Source organism: Bufo gargarizans, chromosome 7, assembly GCF_014858855.1.
Source record: "Bufo gargarizans isolate SCDJY-AF-19 chromosome 7, ASM1485885v1, whole genome shotgun sequence".
In the NCBI taxonomy this organism is placed as follows: domain Eukaryota; kingdom Metazoa; phylum Chordata; class Amphibia; order Anura; family Bufonidae; genus Bufo; species Bufo gargarizans.
Genome location: NC_058086.1, coordinates 197,435,295 through 197,458,122, shown reverse-complemented (window position 1 = coordinate 197,458,122; position 22,828 = coordinate 197,435,295). Strand labels below are relative to the sequence as shown.

Here is a 22,828-nt window from a genome sequence, read left to right as displayed (position 1 = left end):
AGCTTCACTACAGCGGTGCCTTTTGCTTCCGCTCTGTTACTTTCCGACAAAACAGCTGATCAGTGGGGGTGCTGGTTGTCGGACCCCCACCGATCCGATATTGATGACCTATCCTGAGGATATCTGTAGCCTGGAGAACTACGGTAAATATAGGTCAATAAAAGTTGTAGTCAGCCACCCTCAGTTCCTTGACCTTTGGTTACGCAATTCTAGTTATGACGCGTTGTTTCGACCATGTCAGCCAATCAATGGCCCTATCAGTGATGTCACAGTGAGGTCCAAATGTCACCACGGTTGCTGGTAAGTGTCTGCCAAGGTCACAAAGGACACATACCGGCAGTAGTTCCAATTTTTAAGGGACCGTCCTTCAAATTGAACCCCAAAAAGGGTGGCATTTGCATTAATTTGGCTTACGGGGACATTAGAGTGAGCATTTTTTGGGGGCGTTATTATACAGAATGGCTGTGACATAACATAATCTGTGACTTGGGATTGAAATATTAGTATGTATGGGAATCATATTTAATAAAAAATCTTTAGTATTTTTGTGAAAATTTAATTTCCTTAATTTAAGCTATTGATAAGTGGGTAATGCAAATGTTAAATGTGATGCTTGACAAATTTATTACAAGCCAAAGCCCACATTTTCTATAAATATATATTTTTTAAATATCTAAAATTTCTGAGCTACATTTTTTGTTTCTGGTCGTTTTCCCCGCCCTCTGTTTGGGATTTCTCTCTGACTTGTTTTACCTTGGGGTCAGACTGTGTTTAGTGCTAGTCGGAGATTTATTAGAGTCGATACCGCTGCAGGAGCGGGATCTGTAACATTTTTAAAATTCCAGAATGGGGGGACTGATTACAAAAACTATTGTAAAGGATCTATCAAATTGTGCTTTACCCAAATAAACCACTTCATCCCCTCTGATGGGCTGCGTCTAGAAGGACGGCCGACGTGTCTACTCCAGCTCTAAATATTTCCATTGTAAGGACGGATTTACAGATAATCTTCACTAAAAAAACATATTTTTGCCTCTTTTGGTCAAAAGGAACCTGGTCTGTGAATAAATAACTATAATAGAGGAAGGCCGGAATTATCGTCTCATAGATCACATTGGTGAAGTTTGTGGTTTTGATCCGAAACCGATTTCCAGAATGTAAGGGCTCTTAAGAACGCTCTGACCCCCTTGGGTACAGCCCAGAGATTTCCATTCAGTATCACCGAGCAGAGCCAAAGGAGGCTTAAGAGCTTTATAGGGGTCTTAATTTCTGGAAATCAATGGTGGCCCCCACATCCCAATGTGCCCTCCCTATAATCCAGCCTTGGTGGTCACCGACTTCACCAGTGCCCCGTCCTTGTGATATGTAATATTACTGTTCTTGTAGTCATCAGGTATTATTCAGCTTGACTATCATGATTTTATCATGGAGGTGGTAGTATTAAGTCACTGTATGTCATTATTATTCAGTTACTGTATGGCAGTATTTTTAGTGGTGTTAAGTTTAGTTATTATATGGGGTATGATGTAATTACTGTATGGTGGTATTATATAGGCACTGTATAGTAGTATTATTTATCTACGGTATGGCAGTATTATTCAGCCATTATATTGTGGGGTTTTTTTAGCTACTGTATGACAGTATTATTCAGTCATTATATTGTGGTAATTTTTAGCCACTGTATGGCAGTATTATTCAGTCATTATATTATTTAGCCACTGTATGACAGTGTTATTCAGTCATTATAGTGTAGTATTATTTAGTCACTGCATAGCAGTATTATTCAGTCATTATATGGTGGTATTATTTAGCCGCTGTCTGGCAGTATTATTCAGTCACTGTATGGCAGTATTTTTAGTTGTGGTATTATTTAGCTATTATATGCAGTATTATTTAATCACTGTTTCGTGGTATTTAGGCACTGTATAGCAGTATTATTCAGCCACTGTATGGCAGTATTATTCAGTCATTACATTGTGGTATTATTCAGCCACTGTATGACAGTATTATTCAACCACTGTATGGCAGTATTATTCAGTCATTATATTGTGGTATTTTTTAGCCACTGTATGGCAGTATTATTCAGTCATTATATTGTGGTAATTTTTTAGCCACTGTATGGCAGTATTATTCAGTCATTATATTATTTAGCCACTGTATGACAGTGTTATTCAGTCATTATAGTGTAGTATTATTTAGTCACTGCATAGCAGTATTATTCAGTCATTATATGGTGGTATTATTTAGCCGCTGTCTGGCAGTATTATTCAGTCACTGTATGGCAGTATTTTTAGTTGTGGTATTATTTAATCACTGTTTCGTGGTATTTAGGCACTGTATGGCAGTAATATTCAGTCATTACATTGGGGTATTATTCAGCCACTGTATGGCAGTATTATTCAGTCATTACATTGTGGTATTATTCAGCCACTGTATGGCAGCATTATTCAGTCATTACATTGTGGTATTATTCAGCCACTGTATGGCAGTATTATTCAGTCATTACATTGTGGTATTATTCAGCCACTGTATGGCAGTATTATTCAGTCATTACATTGTGGTATTATTCAGCCACTGTATGGCAGTATTATTCAGTCATTACATTGTGGTATTATTCAGCCACTGTATGGCAGTATTATTCAGTCATTACATTGTGGTATTATTCAGCCACTGTATGGCAGTATTATTCAGCCACTGTATGGCAGTATTATTCAGTCATGAATAATCAAGGCAACTTCAGTTGCGGCAAATCAGATGATAATGAAATTGTTTGGCAAAGCTGGTTAATAACTAGTGGGGTTAACACCCAGCTTTCCCAGATTCCAGAATGACAAAAGCTGCCTAAGGGCTCATACACACAACTGTGCTTTTTGTCCGCGTCCGATCCGCATTTTTTTACAGGTCAGATGGGGACCCATTCACTTTAATGTATGTCTGTTCAGCGGCCCCGCAAAACAATAGAACATGTCCTATACTTGTGAAACGCACATGGCCGGCATCCATGTTTTGTGGATCCGCAATTATGGCTACGGTCGTATGCAGGAGCCCTAATTATGTAGTAATGCACCCCCAATACTGTATGAGGTGAGGACGTAAGTAGTCAGATTTGTCATTCAGGATGCTAGGAAAGCTGGGTGACAACTTTAATATTATTGATTTCCCAGTTTGTAGAGAACATCTGAACATGACTTGATGATTTAAAAAAAAAAAATTGGATTATTTTTGTGGTTGGAGGATTTTTTATTTTCAACTTTTTGCTTTGTACTCTTTCGCTGTCTGCTGCTGTGTTAGTTTGCAGTCCGTCTTAGCAGTCAGAGGTGCACGTAACCTCATTTTATTGTATCTTTGTCACCTGAACCTTGAAATCCGAGTCTGTGGTGTGAATGAAAGATGCCCTCGGTCATTAGTTATTCATCTCCTGCCAGGAAAAACAAACTGTAGTTTTTCAACTTGTCTTTGTTTTGCTATAGTGATGAAAATGCAAGAAAAGATCTGAAGATTCTGCCAGCTCTGCCCACCAGGACGCTACAGGAACACCCGTCACTTACCTACTGGTAGGTACACACGATGCTACTCATCCCATACTGTGCCTGGATACTACTCCGTCATATGGAGCCGTTTACTATCGTAGCGGATCAGATTACTGGAGTAGATGTGTATCATTGAGTGTTACCTTCATAGATAATCATTCAGTCTTATATTACCATGGGCTTAGTTATGTTGGGTGCAGACATAGCAGATGCACCAGGGCCCGTGCTGCCAAAGGAGGTCCAAAGGCCCCACCGCCACTTATGAAGACGCCACTTTGTAGGTCGGGGTCATGTTATGAATTTTGTATTGGGTCTAGGAGCTTCAGGTCAGTCCTCTGTGTGCTACATTTGTAATGTATAGAATATTACGTGCTGGCCGTTCAACTGATTGGCTGATCAGGCAGTGCACGGACAGGCTGGACCAGCCAGATCAGTAGCCGCTCTTCCATAGTAGCCCCCCTCAGGGGTGTAACCAGAAAGTACTGGGCAAATTTTTGAATGGGGTCCTCCACAGCAACTTCTTTGCAACACCCTTTTCCCGTGCAACCCCCACTCCTGTGGCTAGTCAAGATCGCACAAGGCGGCCGTTCCGTCCATTTCCTACAGCAGGCATGGCCAACCTGCGGCTCTCTAGCTGTTGTAAAACTACAACTCCCACCATGCCCTGCTGTAGGCTGATAGCTGTAGACTGTCCGGGCATGATGGGAGTTGTAGTTTTGCAACAGCTGGAGAGCCTCAGGTTGGCCATCCCTGTCCTACAGTGTCACTGTATATAGTCATTGTAGAATACTGTTGAGGGGGCCCTGACAATAAAATCTTTTAGTCCTCCTCCTGGGTGGGCCCCTTCTGAGTTCGGGCCCCAAATCAGTCACTTCTCCTGCTACCCCCCTGGCCCCCCTCAATGACCTCTATAAGCCCTAATTGGTCATTTGAATAGTGAGACCTTCCCTTTAATCAATATGTTGTAAAAAAATATATATAAAAATCTTCTTTCTAATAAACTGCCTAATATGTTTTAATTTTATAACCTTTGCTTGCTGTCAGTGAATGGAAGCATTCTTGTTAACCTCCAGGGCCTGAAAGTTTCTTACAATTGGATCCTGTCTAAGCAATTATCCCAGGAAAAAAAAAAAAAAATTCAAATCCAATTATGAGATCCTTTTTTTCCTCCCACTCGCTCACGATGGGACTGCACTGCAATACCGAATACAGCTCAAGGACAAGGGAGATGTTGTGTCTGGGGGGAAAAAAACTATCTTCAATATTTTACATACAGTTTCTTAGATGAAAGGGTTATCCCACGGAAAACTGCACAATGAAGAGGGCATTGCAAATGAAGCATGATCGCCATATGCACGTAATAAAAATATTGTTTGCTCTTAATGTACATTACATTTTCCTCTCTGGTAGCGCCCCCTGCTGTTTATCCTTCTGGTCCACCTTCTCCTGCATTCAGAGGTGGACGGACATGCTCAGTAGCTTCACTGCTTTCAGTGCAGGCGTAGTGATCTTATAGTAAAGTGGCCCAGACGTCTTTCATTCATTCATCCCTACTTGTAAATTCATAGAAATATAGAGCTCTATCTCTCTCTAGAAAGAGAAGGAAATTGTAAGGGGCCTTACATACCATATGTATCTCTGGGGCTACGTATGAGGGATTATTTTATATACAGAGGAGGAAAGAGTTAACAAGAGCAACCTTGAGAGATGCTGGTGCTTGATTGTCTCCTAGGAGCCGCTGACCTCCCACAGAAAGGGAAGTTCTGCCAATAAGAGAGTAAAAAGGAGTATTAACTTCGTCGGTAACCCCTTTAAACGTCATTGCTCAAAGCAGGATTTATGGTCTGATTCACATGAGGTGAAAAAATGTGACAGTTGAGGCATTATTGCTGTGTGCCGCAATGTGCTAAAAAAGCTGTGATTTCAACATGTGATCTTTATTATATTCTTCACCTTTATTATAACCGGAAATTGCTTTTCGTCTCTAGTGAGGATCGAGTAATCGAACATTGCAAGAAGTTAAAAGGTGTCACTAGAGGACAAGCCATAGTGCGGTAAGACGTTCATGTGCAGCTCTACCATATACATATATATACTGTGTATATAAAATATTGCAGGTGTAGCGCTGTTGGCCCCCTAATGGTCAGCGGGTCACCAGAGGAACCGCTATGAATGCCCTAACCCAAATTACTTTGTGCCCATGCGAGTACTGCCTTGACGCACTGGGTCGTCCTCGTAGTAGCTGTCCGCTCTGACTACTGGAGGGATAGGGATCCCCCTATATAATTGCTTTATATACCCTACCATTGTTATTATACATTGGCTGGGTAGTGGAGCAAACCACTGGAACTATGGTGACAGGCACTGCCATTTTTCTGTACACCAAGCGTGTTCACAGATAAGAGTATGGTATCCATACATGGGGTAATGTGTGAAGATGCTCTGTCTACTGACAGCATAGGACATAAGTGTCTGATCATCGGGGGTCCCGATTCCTTTTCTTCAATGGAGCTGTGGCCAAGTGTATCGTCTTCTGTTTGGAAGGAGCATGGCGCTGCCACTCTAGTCAAACGCTTTGGGACTGCTGGAGATAGCCGAGTTCTCAGGCTATGACAGTCCCATAGACTTTGAATGAAGCAGCAGTGCACATCCTCTGTTGCCAGGTTCATTTTAGACGGAAGGGCTCAAGAACCACCATTTGTACGAGACCCCAAAAATGACACCCTCCTATCACATGGATGGAGGATAAGCTTTCGCTCCATTCATTCCCCATGGGTCTGCAGGAGATGGCTGAGTACCTCAGTTGGGGGCACATGGGTCAGATCCCCACCAACCAGTTAGGTATCCTGTGGATGGAGGATGACTTTCAAACCTGGTACAACCCCTTAAATTCATTCCTTCTTCTTCTGGGCACCAGTGGGCATCCTACCCGGGGAAAGTCTGGGGTCATCATCAATATGCCCCACCAGCTCTTCTGGTCACCTGTTCACTACAATTGGCAACAGCCTAACTTATCTTCATACAGTAATAAATCGGTTTTAGTTCTGCAATATAGAAGCCTGCGGTGCGTTGGCCGGTAGATGCACCGAACGCCTGTCATGATGACCAGCGTGGTATGATATTTAACTATGTTCATCCCTTTGTGACATTTTTTCTTCTTTCTCTGTTCCCCCCACCTGCAGGTACATGAAAATAGTGGAAGCGCTGCCTACATATGGTGTTCATTACTACAAAGTAAAGGTCAGTGACCGTTCCTCTATAAACACATCCATAAAAACGTTATTTTCTTGTTCACAGGCTTTATTAGTAGGCCATGATGGTGTAGGCCATGCTGTTCCAATGTTTTGATCTTTTATTAAGTTATTTCGGCTGCTGTATGAGATGCTGAAAGTTTTTATATTGCTTTCATTTCCTTTGTGTGCTGCATCTTGGCATTGAGCTGCATCCCCAGGGCTATTTGAGATTCTAGTAGACCTATTTTAATTTTTTTTACCTAATCCAGGGAACATGTTGTAGGCTTAGGCTGTCTTCATACTTGCGTCAGAAGCTCCACAGGTTGTCCAGCTTTAGGGGCCTTTCTGTCAGATCCCCTCACCCTTCTGAACCCGCGGAATGAAGTATATTCACCTGCTGCTCCCCACTGGCTCCTTTGGTCCCCCGCTGCCATTGATGCTTTGCGGTCACCGCTCACAACCGTCTGCTGCAGCCGATACCTTAGATTGAAACAACTTCCACCGCCTAGAGCTAACATTTGCGAAACTAGTGAAAAGAACAGCAGATGAGGTGCAGACCACTGACACATTGCCCAGGAGACCATCAAGATGCCAACTCTCACAGAGGGCCAGCAGTAATATCATAGGTCTGCAGTGTGCCTTATGTTCTACCAACGGCCATCAAAGTGATTACGAGACAGCTGTATGGCCCCCTAAGAGGAACATGAAAGCCGTGGTAGATTAGCAGAAGTCCATTGTGAGGGATGAGGGACAATTACACTTTGCCCTTCATATCATAGAGAACGAGAATCTTGGGATAATGTTTTGCAGCAGAAAAATGTAATGGTGGAGTCAGCTGTAACACGGAAGTACAATCATATTGCACAGCTGCTATTTTGACTTACTAAGTTTCCGGTATTGACATTGGCTTGTTAATGGATTAGGCTTTTCGACTGCCACCTGCCCTGACCCCGGCCTGTTTATTTCATGATGCTTGTTTGCTACCTGCCATGACCTCGGCTTGTTTACTGACTTTGCTTGTTTGCTGCCAGTCCTGACCTATATTTGAATTTAGACTACTCTTCTGCCTGTTTAGTACATTTTTGAATCTTGTTTTTAATTTTATTTTGTTCTATATTATACACAAATATTCACTATAATATTAATATATATACTGTATATTTCATATATTTTGGGGGACATTTATCAAGACCAGCGTTTTATGCGCTGGTGTTGATTCCCTCTGTACTGCTGGAGGATGGGACAAATTTATGGTGAGGCGCAGGCCTCTCACGAATTTGTCATATCCTCCGGCAGGCCAAGCGACACCCTTAAATCTTTTGCAGCCTCCTAGAACTGCCAGATGTGAATATAGAGAGCCTGAAAAAAAATCCATTTCAATTGACAAAAGGGACAGATGACGATAGGATTTGATTTATTTCTAAAAACGATTTAGAGTTTTTATATTCGCCAATTTTTTTCCATTCTTTCCAGGACAAGCAAGGAATCCCCTGGTGGCTGGGAATTAGCTACAAAGGAATTGGACAGTACGATATTCAAGACAAGATAAAGCCCAGGAAGGTATGTTCTCTTACTACTTCTGGTAAATAGCCTGATTTAAATACTACAACTCTCAGCATGTCCTCTTGTTGTGCAATAGCTTGAGAGCTACAGGTTGGGAACCAATGGTCTGAAAAAACATAATTTTATACTTTTTTTTTTTTACAAATAAACTTTATTGAAAGTAGGGTTGTTTACATCCAGTGCGTCCATGGACAATACATATTGGCCCTATAATGATTCTGCTATGGGACCCACCATTCTCTGTGTATGTCACCGCATGTAGCCACTTGTGCATTTTAAGGGGTTTTCCCCAAGAGAAACACTTATCCCCCATCTACAGGATGGGAAGTAAGTGTCTGATCGGTGATGGCCTGACCACTGGGGCCTCTGCCGTTCACGTGAATAGGGTCCCATGTTCCCTTAGAGCATGTCTGCTGCTGCTCCATTCAGCCCTATGGGAATTCCAGAGAGAGGAAACCACAGTCCCATAAACCTGAATGGAGCGGGAGTGGGCATGCTCAACCTGCCACTACATTCAAACGGGGGAACACTGAACCCCCTGTTCTTGTGAATGGCTGGGGCCCCCTTTTAATCAGTCACTTATCCTTTACAATAAGGGCTGTTTCTCACGAGCGGATCCTGCGCGTGTCATCCGCAGCGTGAAAGACAGCTAAGCCGCGCTATGGACAGCAGAGACACGAAGCAGTAACATGATTGATAAAGCTCTTTGCCTCTCTGTGATCTTTTTACTACAAAATCACGGTGACAACTTTATCTCACTGTGATTTTGTAGTTAAAAGATCACAGAGAGGTACAGAGCATTATCAATCATGTTACTGCTCCGCGTCTCTGCTGTCCATAGTGTGGCTTGGCTGTCTTTCACGCTGCGGATGACACGCGCGGGATCCGGTCGTGTGAAACAGCCCTAAGGGTTTTTCTTGCCAAAAACCATTTAAAGGGGTAGTCCAGGATTAGAAAAACATGGCTGCCTTATTCCCAAAACAGTGCCACATCTTGTCCACAGGTAGTGTTTGGTATCGCAGCTAAGCCACGGTCATTTCAATGGAGTAGAACTGCAATACCAGACACAACCTATGGACAGGTGTGGCACTGTTTCTGGGAGAATGCAGCCATGTTTTTCCCGCGCTATCCCTTTTTTCCAATGTTGTATTCCAGGGACGGCCAACCTGCGGCTCTCCAGCTGTTGTAAAACTACAATTCCCGCCATGCCCTGCTGTAGGCTGATAGCTGTAGGCAGTCTGGGCATGCTGGGAGTTGTAGTTTTTCAACAGCTGGAGAGCCACAGGTTGGCCATCCCTGCTGTATTCGATTAGACATTCACTATGCATTTTCATTGCACTCACACAATTGTCTTGGGCGCTCGCTTAACTCGTTTGTTTTTTATATATTGGCATCGCCTGTCTGTACACCGTACTCACGTTCACTGCAGTAAATTTAGTCCAAGCCGTCCGTAGTCATTAAATTGCGCACATTGTAGAATAAAATGGCATCACTTATTAAAGGTTATGGTGGATTGACTCACAGCGCACATGCAATTACCTGAAATGAGTCACTTCTCTAGTATTTATGACATTTTTGCGCAGGCTGGGATTTTAGGAAGGGTAATATTTAAATGTTGGGCAATGCTATTTGCAGGAAAAACAGGTATGGGATGGAGGTGCATAAATGTATATATTACAGTAATCTGATCAAACATGACTTGTCAGGACTTGTATGTTTAGGGGAACCAGCGGAACTCCTGCTCATGGGCTCCAGGTAAATGGGGCTGTGCTTAAACAGCTGCAATACCAGCCACAGCCACTACCAAATGCATGGCGCTGTTCTTAGTATATAATGAAGGGGGTGTAATGTTTGCCAGTCTTTCCAGTCAGCTGATCAAGAGGACCCCTATTGATCTGTTATTAAAGCCTTTGTCCAGGCTAGGTCATCAATATCAGAACGGTGGGGGTCTGACATCTGGCACCCTCACCAACCAGTTGTTTTTTTGGCACGGGAAACTATAGAGTCTACAGACCGGAAGCAGAAGGCTCCTTAGATTGTGCAGTTTCCAGCGCCGGCATACATTAAAGTAAGGCCTCATGCACACGACCGTTGTGTGCATCCGTGGCCGTTGTGCCGTTTTCCGTTTTTTTTCGCGGACCCATTGACTTTCAATGGGTCCGTGGAAAAATCGGAAAATGCACCGTTTTGCAGCCGAGACCGTGATCCGTGTTTCCTGTCCGTCAAAAAAATATGACCTGTCCTATTTTTTTGACGGACAACGGTTCACGGACCCATTCAAGTCAATGGGTCCGTGAAAGAACACGGATGCACACAAGATTGGCATCCGTGTCCGTGATCCGTGGCCGTAGGTTACTTTCATACAGACGGATCCGAAGATCCGTCTGCATAAAAGCTTTTTCAGAGGTGAGTTTTCACTTCGTGAAAACTCAGATCCGACAGTATATTCTAACACAGAGGCGTTCCCATGGTGATGGGGACGCTTCAGGTTAGAATATACTGAAAAACTGTGTACATGACTGCCCCCTGCTGCCTGGCAGGTGCTGCCAGGCAGCAGGGGGCAGACCCCCCCTGTTTTTAACTCATTGGTGGCCAGTGCGGCCGCCCCCCCCCCTCCCTCCCCTGTAGTTAACTCATTGGTGTCCAGTGGGCCCCCCCTCCCTCCCCTGTAGTTAACTCATTGGTGTCCAGTGGGCCCCCTCCCCCTCCCCTGTAGTTAACTCATTGGTGTCCAGTGGGCCCCCCCTCCCTCCGCTGTAGATAACTCGTTGGTGGCCAGTGGGCCCTCTCCCCTCCCTCCCCCTCCTAATTAAAATCGCCCCCCCCTATCATTGGTGGCAGTGGAGAGTACCGATCGGAGTCCCAGTGTAATCGCTGGGGCTCCGATCGGTAACCATGGCAACCGGGACGCTACTGCAGTCCCGGTTGCCATGGTTACTTAGCAATTTGTAGAAGCTTCATACTTACCTGCGAGCAGCGATGTCTGTGACCGGCCGGGAGCTCCTCCTACTGGTAAGTGACAGGTCTGTGCTATAGGCAATGCGCCGCACAGACCTTTCACTTACCAGTGACGGATCCGTTTGAAATGGCACCATATTGTGTCAACGTCAAACGGATACGTCCTCATTGACTTGCATTGTAATTCAGGACGGATCCGTTTGGCTCCGCACGGCCAGGCGGACACCAAAACGACTTTTTTTTCATGTCCGTGGATCCTCCAAAAATCAAGGAAGACCCACGGATGAAAAAACGGTCACGGATCTACGGACCCCGTTTTTGCGGACCGTGTAAAAAAACTGTCGTGTGCATGAGGCCTAAATGGGAGGTAAGCTGCGGTACCCCGGCATGGAGCCTTCTGCTTCCAGTTCCATACACGGTATATATTCCCAAAACAGCTGATCAGTTTGGGGTGCCAAGTGTAGGACCCTCTCTGATCCAATATTGATGACCTATCCTGAGGATAGTACATCAAGATCTTTAGCCCAGACAATCCCATTAGTAGCCTATCCTAAGGATAGGCCATCAATATCACATTTCCCCAAAAAAACTTTAACTTGTGTGGGTATCAGCAAACTCATTGCCCATTTATTGTTTGGGGAAAGAAAAAAAATTTTTGGAATTTTTTTCTTTGCTTCCCACAAGATAAGCAATAACTTGCCCATGGGTCAAGCCATAACCATTAATGGTGGTGAGATGGGGTGCCTGACTTGTGGCCGTCATCTCCATTGTATATACTGTAACTTGCACCTTTTAAAGGGAGTTTCTATAGGTGATGAGTGAAGAATGTGGGGCGGTGCGGCAGATCCTCCATTCAGCCCTGAAACTCGTTGCTTCTGATTTCCTCCACCTCTTCTATAAATATTTCTCTGCTCCACTCCCCGGCTCTTCTGCTGGATTTACTTGGGCGGAGGTAACAGGAGAGACAAAAAAAATCTCAATGGGGAAAGCGGACACCTAATTTAATCCATGACTTTCTCACGGTCCCGTCCAGTCCTTAAACGACTAGGTTCCTAATTACCGTTTAATAGTTTTATGGAATGATGCAGTTCGGGTTTTCATTGGGCTGTAAAGGTTCCTATCTCGTACTTATTACTGTATTTAAATCCTAAAATCTGTGAACTGGATGAAAAGATATTACTGAAACATTAGAGTCTATGGGGGAGACAACTCATGACCACGATCCTGGAATAGTCTGTGATAAAGGGTCCCTATAGCTGTCAGCTCTATCCAGTAGCAAGCAACTGAGCATGGGCGGCTTGTCAAGCCAGGTAACATCCAGGGAGCAGTGACATGCTGCATTTTTACATGTCACCCTATTAAAGGGGTATTCCCATTTGGGACATCAATGCCATATTGCTAGTAAATGTCAGATAGGTGCAGGTCCCACCGTCTTTAGAACAGGGCCCCTGAAACGAAGCAGCATGCTCTGAATTCATTGCTATGGGAATTCCAAAAATGGAGTTTCTTTTCATTCTGCTATGGGACTGCCGGAAATAGCAAGCATGCTCGGCTATTTTCTGATTCAATAGTTTTTATAGTTTTTTTTGACAATAGAAAAGTATAAAATACAAAATATACACTTTTGTTGTAGTACAGCAAACTCTCAGAAAATCTCGATTTTTACCCTTTCATTAACCCTATATTAATAAAAGGGTTAATGATCGGCTATTTTCGAAAGTTCTATAGCCGTAAATGGAAAGCACACCGAGCATGCACCGCCACCTCTCCATTCACCGCTATGTAACTGCCAGAAATAGCCAAGTCAGCGATCTGCTATTTTCAGAACCCCCATATTACAGAACGGAAGGTAAGGTAGTTGCACATGTGCGACTGCTCTACCTACTCTTTGGGGACCTGTTCTGGAGATTGTAACAGGTCCCAGAAGTGGGACCCAAACCGTTCTGGCATTGATGGCATATCTTATAGCAGGGATCAGCAACTTTCGGCACTCCAGCTGCTATGAAACTACAACTCCCAGCATGCAAACAAACTTGGCTGTTCTTCTAACTCGCATAGAAATGAATGGAGCATTTTGGGAGTTGTAGTTTCAGAACAGCTGGAGGTTGCTGATCCCTGTCCTAGAGATATGCCATCAATGTCCCATCTAGGAATACCGCTTTAATTCTAACCCCATATAGCACCCATTGCTGCATGGTGTTTGCCAAAGCAATTGCTGGCAACTGACCCTAATCATAAAAGTATAACTAGGGGTCCCGTGAGACCATCATAACGAAGGGCCAAAAGTCATCATTCATGATTGGAGAGTTGGCCACACCACTCCCCATAGAGATGAATTGGGTTGTCGGAAACAGGAAGTGAAAGTTCTGCTGTGCCCAACACTCCCATTCAATGCTATAGAAAGTGGCTAAGGAAGTGGGACCAACTCTCTGGGCAGGGCATTTGGGGCACTTCTGAGGTATTGCAAAGGTCCTACCCATCCTCTACTTTTCATATTTTCACAACCTGTTTGATTGACTTAGGAATGACCAACCTCTCAAGGTGAGACTGCAGTCAACATAATAAACCAAATCTGGGAGAAGTTACTTCTTGTAGAAACTCAATCACTCATTAGATGCCACTTTAAGCAAATCCTGTTTCTTTCTGATGAAAAATCTCTTTAATGTGTAAATAGATTTTGCATAATCATCCCCATCACCCCATGCGCCCAGAGGCTATTTGGAGAGGCCACCAATCTTCTCTGCTGGAAGTCATGGCCTATGTGCTGTGCGCTAGATGACAGGACCTTGAGAGAATTATCTGTATCTTCAAGGCTTCAGAGACCTGCACAATTCTATTAACGAGACCACACGGCGTGACTCATTGGCATACAGTGGGAAGACTAAATAAATATTTTTCAGATGGAGGTTCTTCAAGATGCACCAAACCTAAAGTCAGCAGTTTATAATGCAGGGAGTAGTACATGAGGCTGCGGATCCATAGATGTATCTGGTGGTTCTCAGAACTACAGATAAAGTAACGATCAGCCATTGTTCTGGATCCCATAGAAGAGCGTTTCTGCTTATCATACAGCCCGATGTGGCAGACGATTGTCGGGAGGGAAGTGTTCCATCCCAGCAATCGCCTGCTCTCTAGCGGAGGAGACCGCTGCTATTACATGCATCGATCTCCTCCGCAGCATGGGGAGGAGTGATCGCTATGCCATCGCTCGTCCCCATGCTGTATAGTGGTTTGCTGGCGGTTTGCCTGCAAACAATTATTTTTTAACATGTCAAAAGATATGGATTGTCCGATGATCGAGCATTTGCTCTTTCATTGGGCAATCGGCAGCAGCATTACAATGCAAGATGATCGCTAACAAGCATTCATACGAACACTAGTTAGCGATCATATGCCGAAAAGTTGGCAGGTGTAATACAGGCTTTATTTGTGTGATAGTGGGAAACAATACACTGTATTCAGCTGCACAGCAATGTAGAGAACATACACCACAGTGTAATTTTAATTTCTAAATTGATGTTGTTAAGATCTGTTCACACCAAGTTTTTATTATGCTCTTCCATCATAGAAGTTGAAAAACAAAGTAACGGAGTGCAGGATGAGTAATATGACAGACACCAACGACGCCCAACAGATCCTACTAACCGACGATGGGTTCCCCCAAGTTTCTCCATGGTGGCGGTCATTTTGACTGGAAGAATAGTGCTGCATGCTCTGGAGTTTTTCTCATCATATATGACCAAGCTTCTAGTGGAAGAGTGAACAGAGCCTTAGGCTTAGTTCACATCTCTGTTAGGAGATCCGGCAGGCTGTCCCGGCACAGAGCAGCCTGCTTGATTTCACAGGATCCAGCGTTGCCAGATCCTCTATGTTACTACCGGATCCCCATTGACTCCAATGAGGTCCAGCGGTGATCTTGCCGATTTCTGGCATAAATGCCAGGTTTCGGCCAGTATTTGCGCCGGATCATGTGAACGAGCATGCTGAAATTTCCAGCGGCAGATCATGCTGTGTAATTACGATCTGCTGCCGGCAAATAACTAGACAGTATTGGGACGAGCGATGCCTTAATGATTGCTCCTCCGTAGGCTGTGGAGGGGATCGCTGCATGTAATAGCAGTGGTCTTCTCCGGTAGCCAGCAGGTGATTGCCGGCAGGGAACGCTTCCTTCGTGACAATCGCCTGCAGAATCGGGCTGTGTAATACAGCCTTTAGGTGGACCCTTACTAAAACTTGGTGGTGAGGAAGGCTTGAGCTTCAAATCACTGCCCTAACAGATTTGCAAGATGATCTTCATGCTCTTTGCACCTAGACGTATGAGCAATACCTGTGTCCTCCCCACACTTCAATGCCGTCTTTAGTCAGCTGTGTGTGACACTCCTCACACACCGTGTCGTGTGGGCGGCTTGAAGTGAGAACAGGTTGTAGGTGAGACCGAGCCAGGAAGGAAATGTCTCGTCTTGACGCCCTGTTGGGTGACAGCAAAGAAAATGTAAAGTCCTTTAGAGTTGAATAGTCATGAAATGAGCTGGACTGCATGGTCTTATAACCTGAACGGCCAACAGAGTCATCTCAGGACAGGTTTTCACTGCGCTCAATGGCCATTGTCTTTCAGGAGTCAGAGAAAGGTAGGACTGAACTGCAATGGTGGCCATGTTGGTTGTCACCCAGCTTATGACTAAGCAGGGAGTAAAACTTATTTCAGCTCAAGCGGCCGTGATCCCCCCTTTTCAGACAGATTGACCCCCTACGAGTCACTCACTAACAACTTGTCATTCCTAGTTTCTGTTATATGTACTGACTCTATCTGCTGAAATATAGAAGGTATGAGACAAAACACCATAAATGTGACATGTCATGCCCTTTATAGGTGCAAACACGTAAAGGCACAAAATCATCTATTTACAGGTCAGGTTTATTTCCAATGAACAAAACAATAAAAAGTGAGGACATTGTTTACTGTGCAAACTAAAGCTGAAAACCTGAAAGGAAGCAGCCAATATATATGTATATATTGTGGGAAGGAACAAGGGGTCGTGATTGATGGTCGGTACGTGTCACCGAGGTTCCTGGCCTCGGTGAGGTAAGAGACGGTTTTTCTCAAAGTATCAGTTTTGCAGATTGCAGTCTGACACTTCAGCTGTTTTAGTGTTGGCTGCAAAGCTAACCCGGGACGGCTCATACTGGGAGTAGTCAAAGTGATGGGTGGGTGGCTACTCCCCATGTGCCAGGACGGGTCTTGTTTTTGGATATAAAACACAGGCAGCACTGTCAGGTGGTATGGATGACTCCTCTCTGACAGTGACGTGCTGCCGGTCTCTGTGTTGGGGCCTGGGAGTTTGGGCCGGGATTAAGGCCTGCTACCATGTTTGTGTGAAAACACGTGGACTCTGCTTTATAAAAGGACTTCTGCGTAATTGTTTTTCTGGAAACTGATTTTCTATGTCACTTACTTAGGCCTAGTTCACATGAACGTATGGCTTTTATAGTTTTTTGCGGTCCGTTTTTCCGTATGCCATGTACAGTATACAGTAATTACATAGAAAAAATTGGGCTGGGCATAACATTTATAATAGATGGTTCAGCAAAAACGGAACGGATACGGAAGACATATGGATGCATTTCCGTATGTGTTCAGTTATTGTTGCGGACCCATTGACTTGAATGGAGCCACGGAACGTGATTTGCGGCCAAATATAGGACATGTTCTATCTTTCAACAGAACGGAAATACGGAAACGGAATGCTTACGGAACACATTCCGTTTTTAATGCGGGACCATTGAAATGAATGGTTCCGTATATGGAACACAAAATATACGGCCCGTACATTCGCAAAAAAAACGATCGTGTGAACTAGGCCTTAATGTGTGAATAAACACTGAACTGTTATATATATATAGTATATAATCTAAATATATATCCTTATACTGTGTATATACTAAACAGCCAAAGGCTTAGGGGGAGAGAGGTCACTGAACTCATCTAAAGGTGCCTATTCACATTAGATGTAAATCGTCTGAACCTGTCAAGATTTGGGGGGCACCCTGACCCCACGAGCAGACGTTAGGGGAGTGAAATATTGAACACATTGGATTTCAACATGTCCTATCACTGTTGTTAAAGGGGATGCCCAAGTGTTTACCACTGATGACTTATTCTCAGGATAGGTTATCAGTATCTGATCGGTGGGGGTAGGCTTCCCCGTATCCACGTAGTCAACTGTTTGAAAAACTGTGGCTCTCCAGTAAACACCACAGCCACCTCCTAGGCCAGTGACGTCACATTCATTGATCACGTGGCCTAGACGCAGCTCAGTCCCATTCAGCTCAATACCAAGTACAGTGGCTATCCAATGGACTGCGCTGTGCTTTGTAAGCTGCAAGAAAGTCAGTAAGCTCTGCCGCCTCGTCAAACAGCTGATTGGTGGCTGTTCCGGGTGTCGGACCCCCACCGATCAGATACTGATGATCTATCCTGAGGATAGGTCATCAGTATTAAACAGTAAGAAAACCATTTTAATAAGCCGCTACCAATGGAGTCTGGCAGTGGCTCAATCCCATTTCCACCTGCATGCACAGCGGAGGCCCCTCTCTGATTCCCATAGCCAGACCTTTTTTTGTGCACCCACAAGGCAACACGCGTATCTAGGAAGAACTGTTCATCCTGGTTTAGGAATAAAATACCCAGAGCTACAGTAAAGACTGACTAGCTAAGGGAGCGGGGAAATTTAACTCTATATAACAATGTGATCTTTATGGGCAATGTTATAGCTGTGATTTGTAGCTTTCTCCCGCTTCTGTTATCTGTGTAGGTGACCGAAATTATAGGACATTACATTGGAGGGGGAAGGAGGAGGATTTAGTACAATGGGAACAGATTTATGAATTATAATAATAATGTTATACAATAATTGAATTGTTTAATTATTATTATTATTATTGAATAGGAATTGAATGGCTTTATGATTATGGATCTGAAACAAAGGACACCCAATTCTTCTACCTCGGGTCACAAGAATAACAGGGTGAGGCCTACTGTGGAGACCTATAAGTTCAGGCCTGTTCCCAGAGGACGATTTGTCCTTCCCAGCAGGGTGACCTGATGATAAATAGGCTTCTTCATTTCCTGTGTGCTTTTCTCACAGATAGTGCGGCATTGATCAGGTCTGTGCCACAACACTCAGCAAATGGTCAGAACCCAGATAGGCAGGGAAACGAGATACGCGGGCTGTCAGATGCAAATCTAGGAGAGATGAATGTTGTTTTTTACTTGCAACGACGTTAGATCTGATCTTGCTTACATTAGAAAGCATTTTCACCTTAAAGGGGTGGAATATATATACTATAGGTAATTCACTTTAATGCAAAAAATGAACTGTAATTTTGTAGTAGACTTTACGTACCGGTGTGGTCTGTATTTTGAGATCAGAAAGCCGATCACGTTCCAAACAAGATGGTCATTCTGCCGACGTTACGCCCCCTGTCTTCTCTTCTGCCTTCCGGTCCAGAACACATCACCACCATGGCCAATCAGTAGATGGTGCCGGATCCCCAAGTCATGGCTATGGGCCCTCGGTAAAGAGCACATGACTGGGGGAAGGGTTCCAAATCCAGCTATGGTGGTGACACACTCTGGATATTTATTGTAGACCCCAAATTCCTTAAAAAACTTTTTCTGAACGTAGCCCCCAAGCAATCAGTCCCAGATCTTGATCCTAGAACCCCAGACAAACAGCTGATTTTGCCAGGAGAATCTGTGGCCAACCACATTTCCCACTGCAGGGGGAATATAGTGTGGCATGGGGTCCTCCAGATAAATGTTCATGGTTGGAGTTGGTCAGAATGGGAGGCAATTGTACTGTGTCATCTTCTATGTCTGATGTCCAGTGTCCTAATAGAACATACGAACGGGAGTTTTCTTCATGATACAACCCCTTTAAATTAAATGAATGATTAAAAAAATTTAACTTTAGCTGAGAAAGCTGTGTGACCGCCAATATGGCCACCCTAAGGCTGGGTTCAGACCTGAGCGTTCTGAAACGAGCGCTCTGTATGCGCGATTGTACGGGCGTTTACAATCGCGCATACAGAGACAGGCGTGCACACATTGTCGCGCGTTCCCGAATATCTATGTGCGGGAACGCGCGACAAACGCCCAAAAAAAAGCTCAAGCACTTGTTTGAGCGTCGGGCGTTTTACAGCGCGATCGTACGCGCTGTAAAACGCCCAGGTGAGAACCATTCCCATAGGGAATCAATGGTTCTTGCCTGTTGTGCGTTTTACAGCGCGTAGGAACGCGCTGTAAAACGCTCAGGTGTGAACCCAGCCTAAGAGATCCCAGATTTCCCAAAGTCCTGAAAGGTAAATTATCCAATTTTATGCAGTTATACTGGAGCAGGAGGGGTATGGCTGCAGACCTCAGAAGAATTGCCATTCAGGGGGGTACTTTATGGTTGTGTCCCCCCCCCCCAACTTTTTATATCCCGCAAGTTATTCTATTCAGCATATATGTTCAAGCGCATGATATTGCAAATTGTCAAGATGGAAAGTCAATAATACTCCTATAGGTAAAGTTATTTCTGCTATGCCAGGTATGTGTGTCTGTGGGCCTGCAGCCTTGGATGTCAATCACCATGTCCGGCTCTGTGCAATATATGCAGCGCCTAGGCTTTGCAATTAAAATAACTGAAAAAGCTATCATGGCACGCCACCCCCCCCCCCCATAGGCTGTAGTTACAGGTGTTTTCACTTAAAGCAGAACTCCCATAAATGTTGTGTAAAAACATACCGGCCAACATTTATAGACTGCTTCTATTTATTTTTGTTTAAAGGCAGAGAACGTGACTTGCTTCACCCCATGCAACTAAAAAAGTGCAGCGTGCCACAGAAAAAAAAGTGCACAAGGATGTGGTCTATTGCAGGCTCTCTCCATAAGGCCTCATGCACACGACCGTTGTGTGCATCCGTGGCCGTTGTGCCGTTTTCCGTTTTTTTTCACGGACCCATTGACTTTCAATGGGTCCGTGGAAAAATCGGAAAATGCACCGTTTGGCAGCCGCATCCGTGAGCCGTGTTTCCTGGCCGTGAAAAAAATATGACCTGTCCTATTTTTTTCACGGCCAACGGTTCACGGGCCCATTCAAGTCAATGGGTCCGTGAAAGAACACGGATGCACACAAGATTGGCATCCGTGTCCGTGATCCGTGGCCGTAGGTTTTAGTTTCATACAGACGGATCCGAAGATCCGTCTGCATAAGCTTTTTCTGATCTAAGTTTTCACTTCGTGAAAACTCATTTCCGACAGTATATTCTAACACAGAAGCGTTCCCATGGTGATGGGGACGCTACAAGTTAAAATATACCATCGGATTGGAGAAAACTCCAATCCGATGGTATAACAGAACTCCAGACTTTACATTGAAAGTCAATGGGGACGGATCCGTTTGAAATGGCACCATATTGTGTCAACATCAAACGGATCCGTCCCCATTGACTTGCATTGTAATTCAGGACGGATCCGTTTGGCTCCGCACGGCCAGGCGGACACCAAAATGACTTTTTTTTCATGTCCGTGGATCCTCCAAAAATCAAGGAAGACCCACGGACGGAAAAACGGTCACGGATCACGGACCAACGGAACCCCGTTTTGCGGACCGTGAAAAAAAACGTCCGTGTGCATGAGGCCTTAGAGAAGGGCCCTCCCATAAAACTATTCCCAACCCTCCAGGCCAGAAGGCTCCTGCAAAGGGCCAGGGACTAGTGGCCATGCTCAGCCGAGGGCAAGGAAGGTCCATCTTGCTCTGGCTGCCACCCCAGGTGTTGGCCAAGAGCCAAAATCGAGGTCTGGCTTCTCCACAAAGGGAGAAAACAGGGGGTTTGCAGACAGATGGCCACCCCAGAACTTAGGGGCTAGCCCATTAGGGCTCCGCAACCCTGAATGGTCCTAGTGACAAATAAACGTGGCACGGCCTGGACTTTCGACCTGAATTATAAAAATTATATTGGTCTATAAAAATCAGGGACAGGGATTTGGGACTGTTGGCAAATAAGGCATTTGAGTCTGATAGGGCAGCAACCCAACCCTACAAAAAAGATTATACGGCTGCTTTTGGGGTTTCCAGGAGATTTGCAACGACTCCAGGAGGTCGCCTCTTTTTCCAGGACTCTACCAAATGTCCCAGGAGATTTGGCAAATGAATAAAAAGAGGTTTCCCAGTATTTTTATATAGATGACATATCCGCACTCTGTAGTGGAAGGAGCGGTGCCCCTGTTAAAGGGGCACAGATTGTCCAACCCCTGCCGATCTGATATTGATGGCCTATGTTAAAGGGGTTGTCCCACAAAAAATATTCTACAGTTTTCAAACCAGCACCTGGATCTGAATACTTTTGTAATTGCATGTAATTAAAAATTTAGCATAGCCACGAAGTTATTCAATAATATCTATATTCTAATCTATAAAATCTGCATAGCGCCAACCTGCTGTTTTTTTTTTCTTTTCTTATTTCTTTGTCTGGCTTGCTGAGATGGCCGCACACGCTCAGTTTCATCTTTCAGCTGCCTTCTGAGCTGTGATAGGGAGAAAGGTGCAGTAGAATGGACATGTCCCCTTAGCTGAAGCAGAAAGGACACTCCCCTTGAGCTGCCAGCTTGAAGTAAATCTAGCAGAGCAATTGGAGCGATGCATGTGAGGTACAGGGTTGGTTGCTCCTTTGTTAGAAAGAGATCATCCTGTACTATATGATGTCTGATTTTCATTTATTTTCTTTGCCCATCCAGTTATGTTGGCGTTGATGTGGGTTGATATCATTTGCATAAAATCCCTACGATAACACCGAGCCACCAGAGTACAAGGTAGACATTGTTGTCATAGGTATTTTGTGAGAAGACACTATCATTAAATCGCAAAGATATCCTCTTATTAAAATCTGGTGGTAAGAATGTGGGAGAGATTTAAGAAAACGGTGATTGCCCATACCAACCAATCACAGCGCAGCTTTCATGTGTCAAGAGCTCTATCAGAAATGAAAGTTGTGCTGTGAATGGTTGCTATAGGCAACAAAGGCTTTTTTATTTCTTAGGCCTCAAAACTGCCATTGTTGCCCATAACAACCAATCAGAGATCAGCTTTCATTTTTCCAGCGTAGTTTAGGAAATAAAAGCTGTGCTGTGATTGGTTGCTATGGGCAACACAGACAGCTTTAACAGATGAGGCCCTTGTGTTTTGTAGGTTTGGCGGTCTTCCAGTAGCGTGGGTCTCTCGGCCACACTATGTCAGTATATTGCACTGGTGGGAAATATTATTTATGTACATGGTTATTAAGCTGTGCTTGATTCGTCAGCCAGTTCTCCTGAATGTGGGAATCACACTTGTGCTGTAGAGCAACTGACAGATTTATGATCCCCAGCCACTTCTGTGCTGGGGTCTGTAGAGAACAGGTGACCTGATGTGGTGGCTGCTACGAGCACAGCTCACTATCGGACATTTCGTCCCAGTTGTCTGTGCATCGTCACCATAGTCTTCTATGGCCAGTCCCAGATCT

General features: G+C 44.4%; 1 protein-coding gene across 2 annotated transcripts in view; it reads left to right on the top strand.

Moving 5' to 3' along the window:
* Positions 1-22,828, top strand: part of LOC122943308 (FERM domain-containing protein 4B-like) — a 79,783-nt gene that overhangs the window by 33,962 nt on the left and 22,993 nt on the right. For both annotated transcript variants that reach the window (XM_044300942.1, XM_044300941.1), the window contains exons 3-6: positions 3,471-3,554; positions 5,519-5,584; positions 6,713-6,770; positions 8,237-8,323. In XM_044300942.1, the coding sequence (XP_044156877.1) occupies positions 6,717-6,770; positions 8,237-8,323 (141 nt within the window). In that variant the 5' untranslated portion in view covers positions 3,471-3,554; positions 5,519-5,584; positions 6,713-6,716. The remainder of the gene's footprint in view (positions 1-3,470; positions 3,555-5,518; positions 5,585-6,712; positions 6,771-8,236; positions 8,324-22,828) is intronic.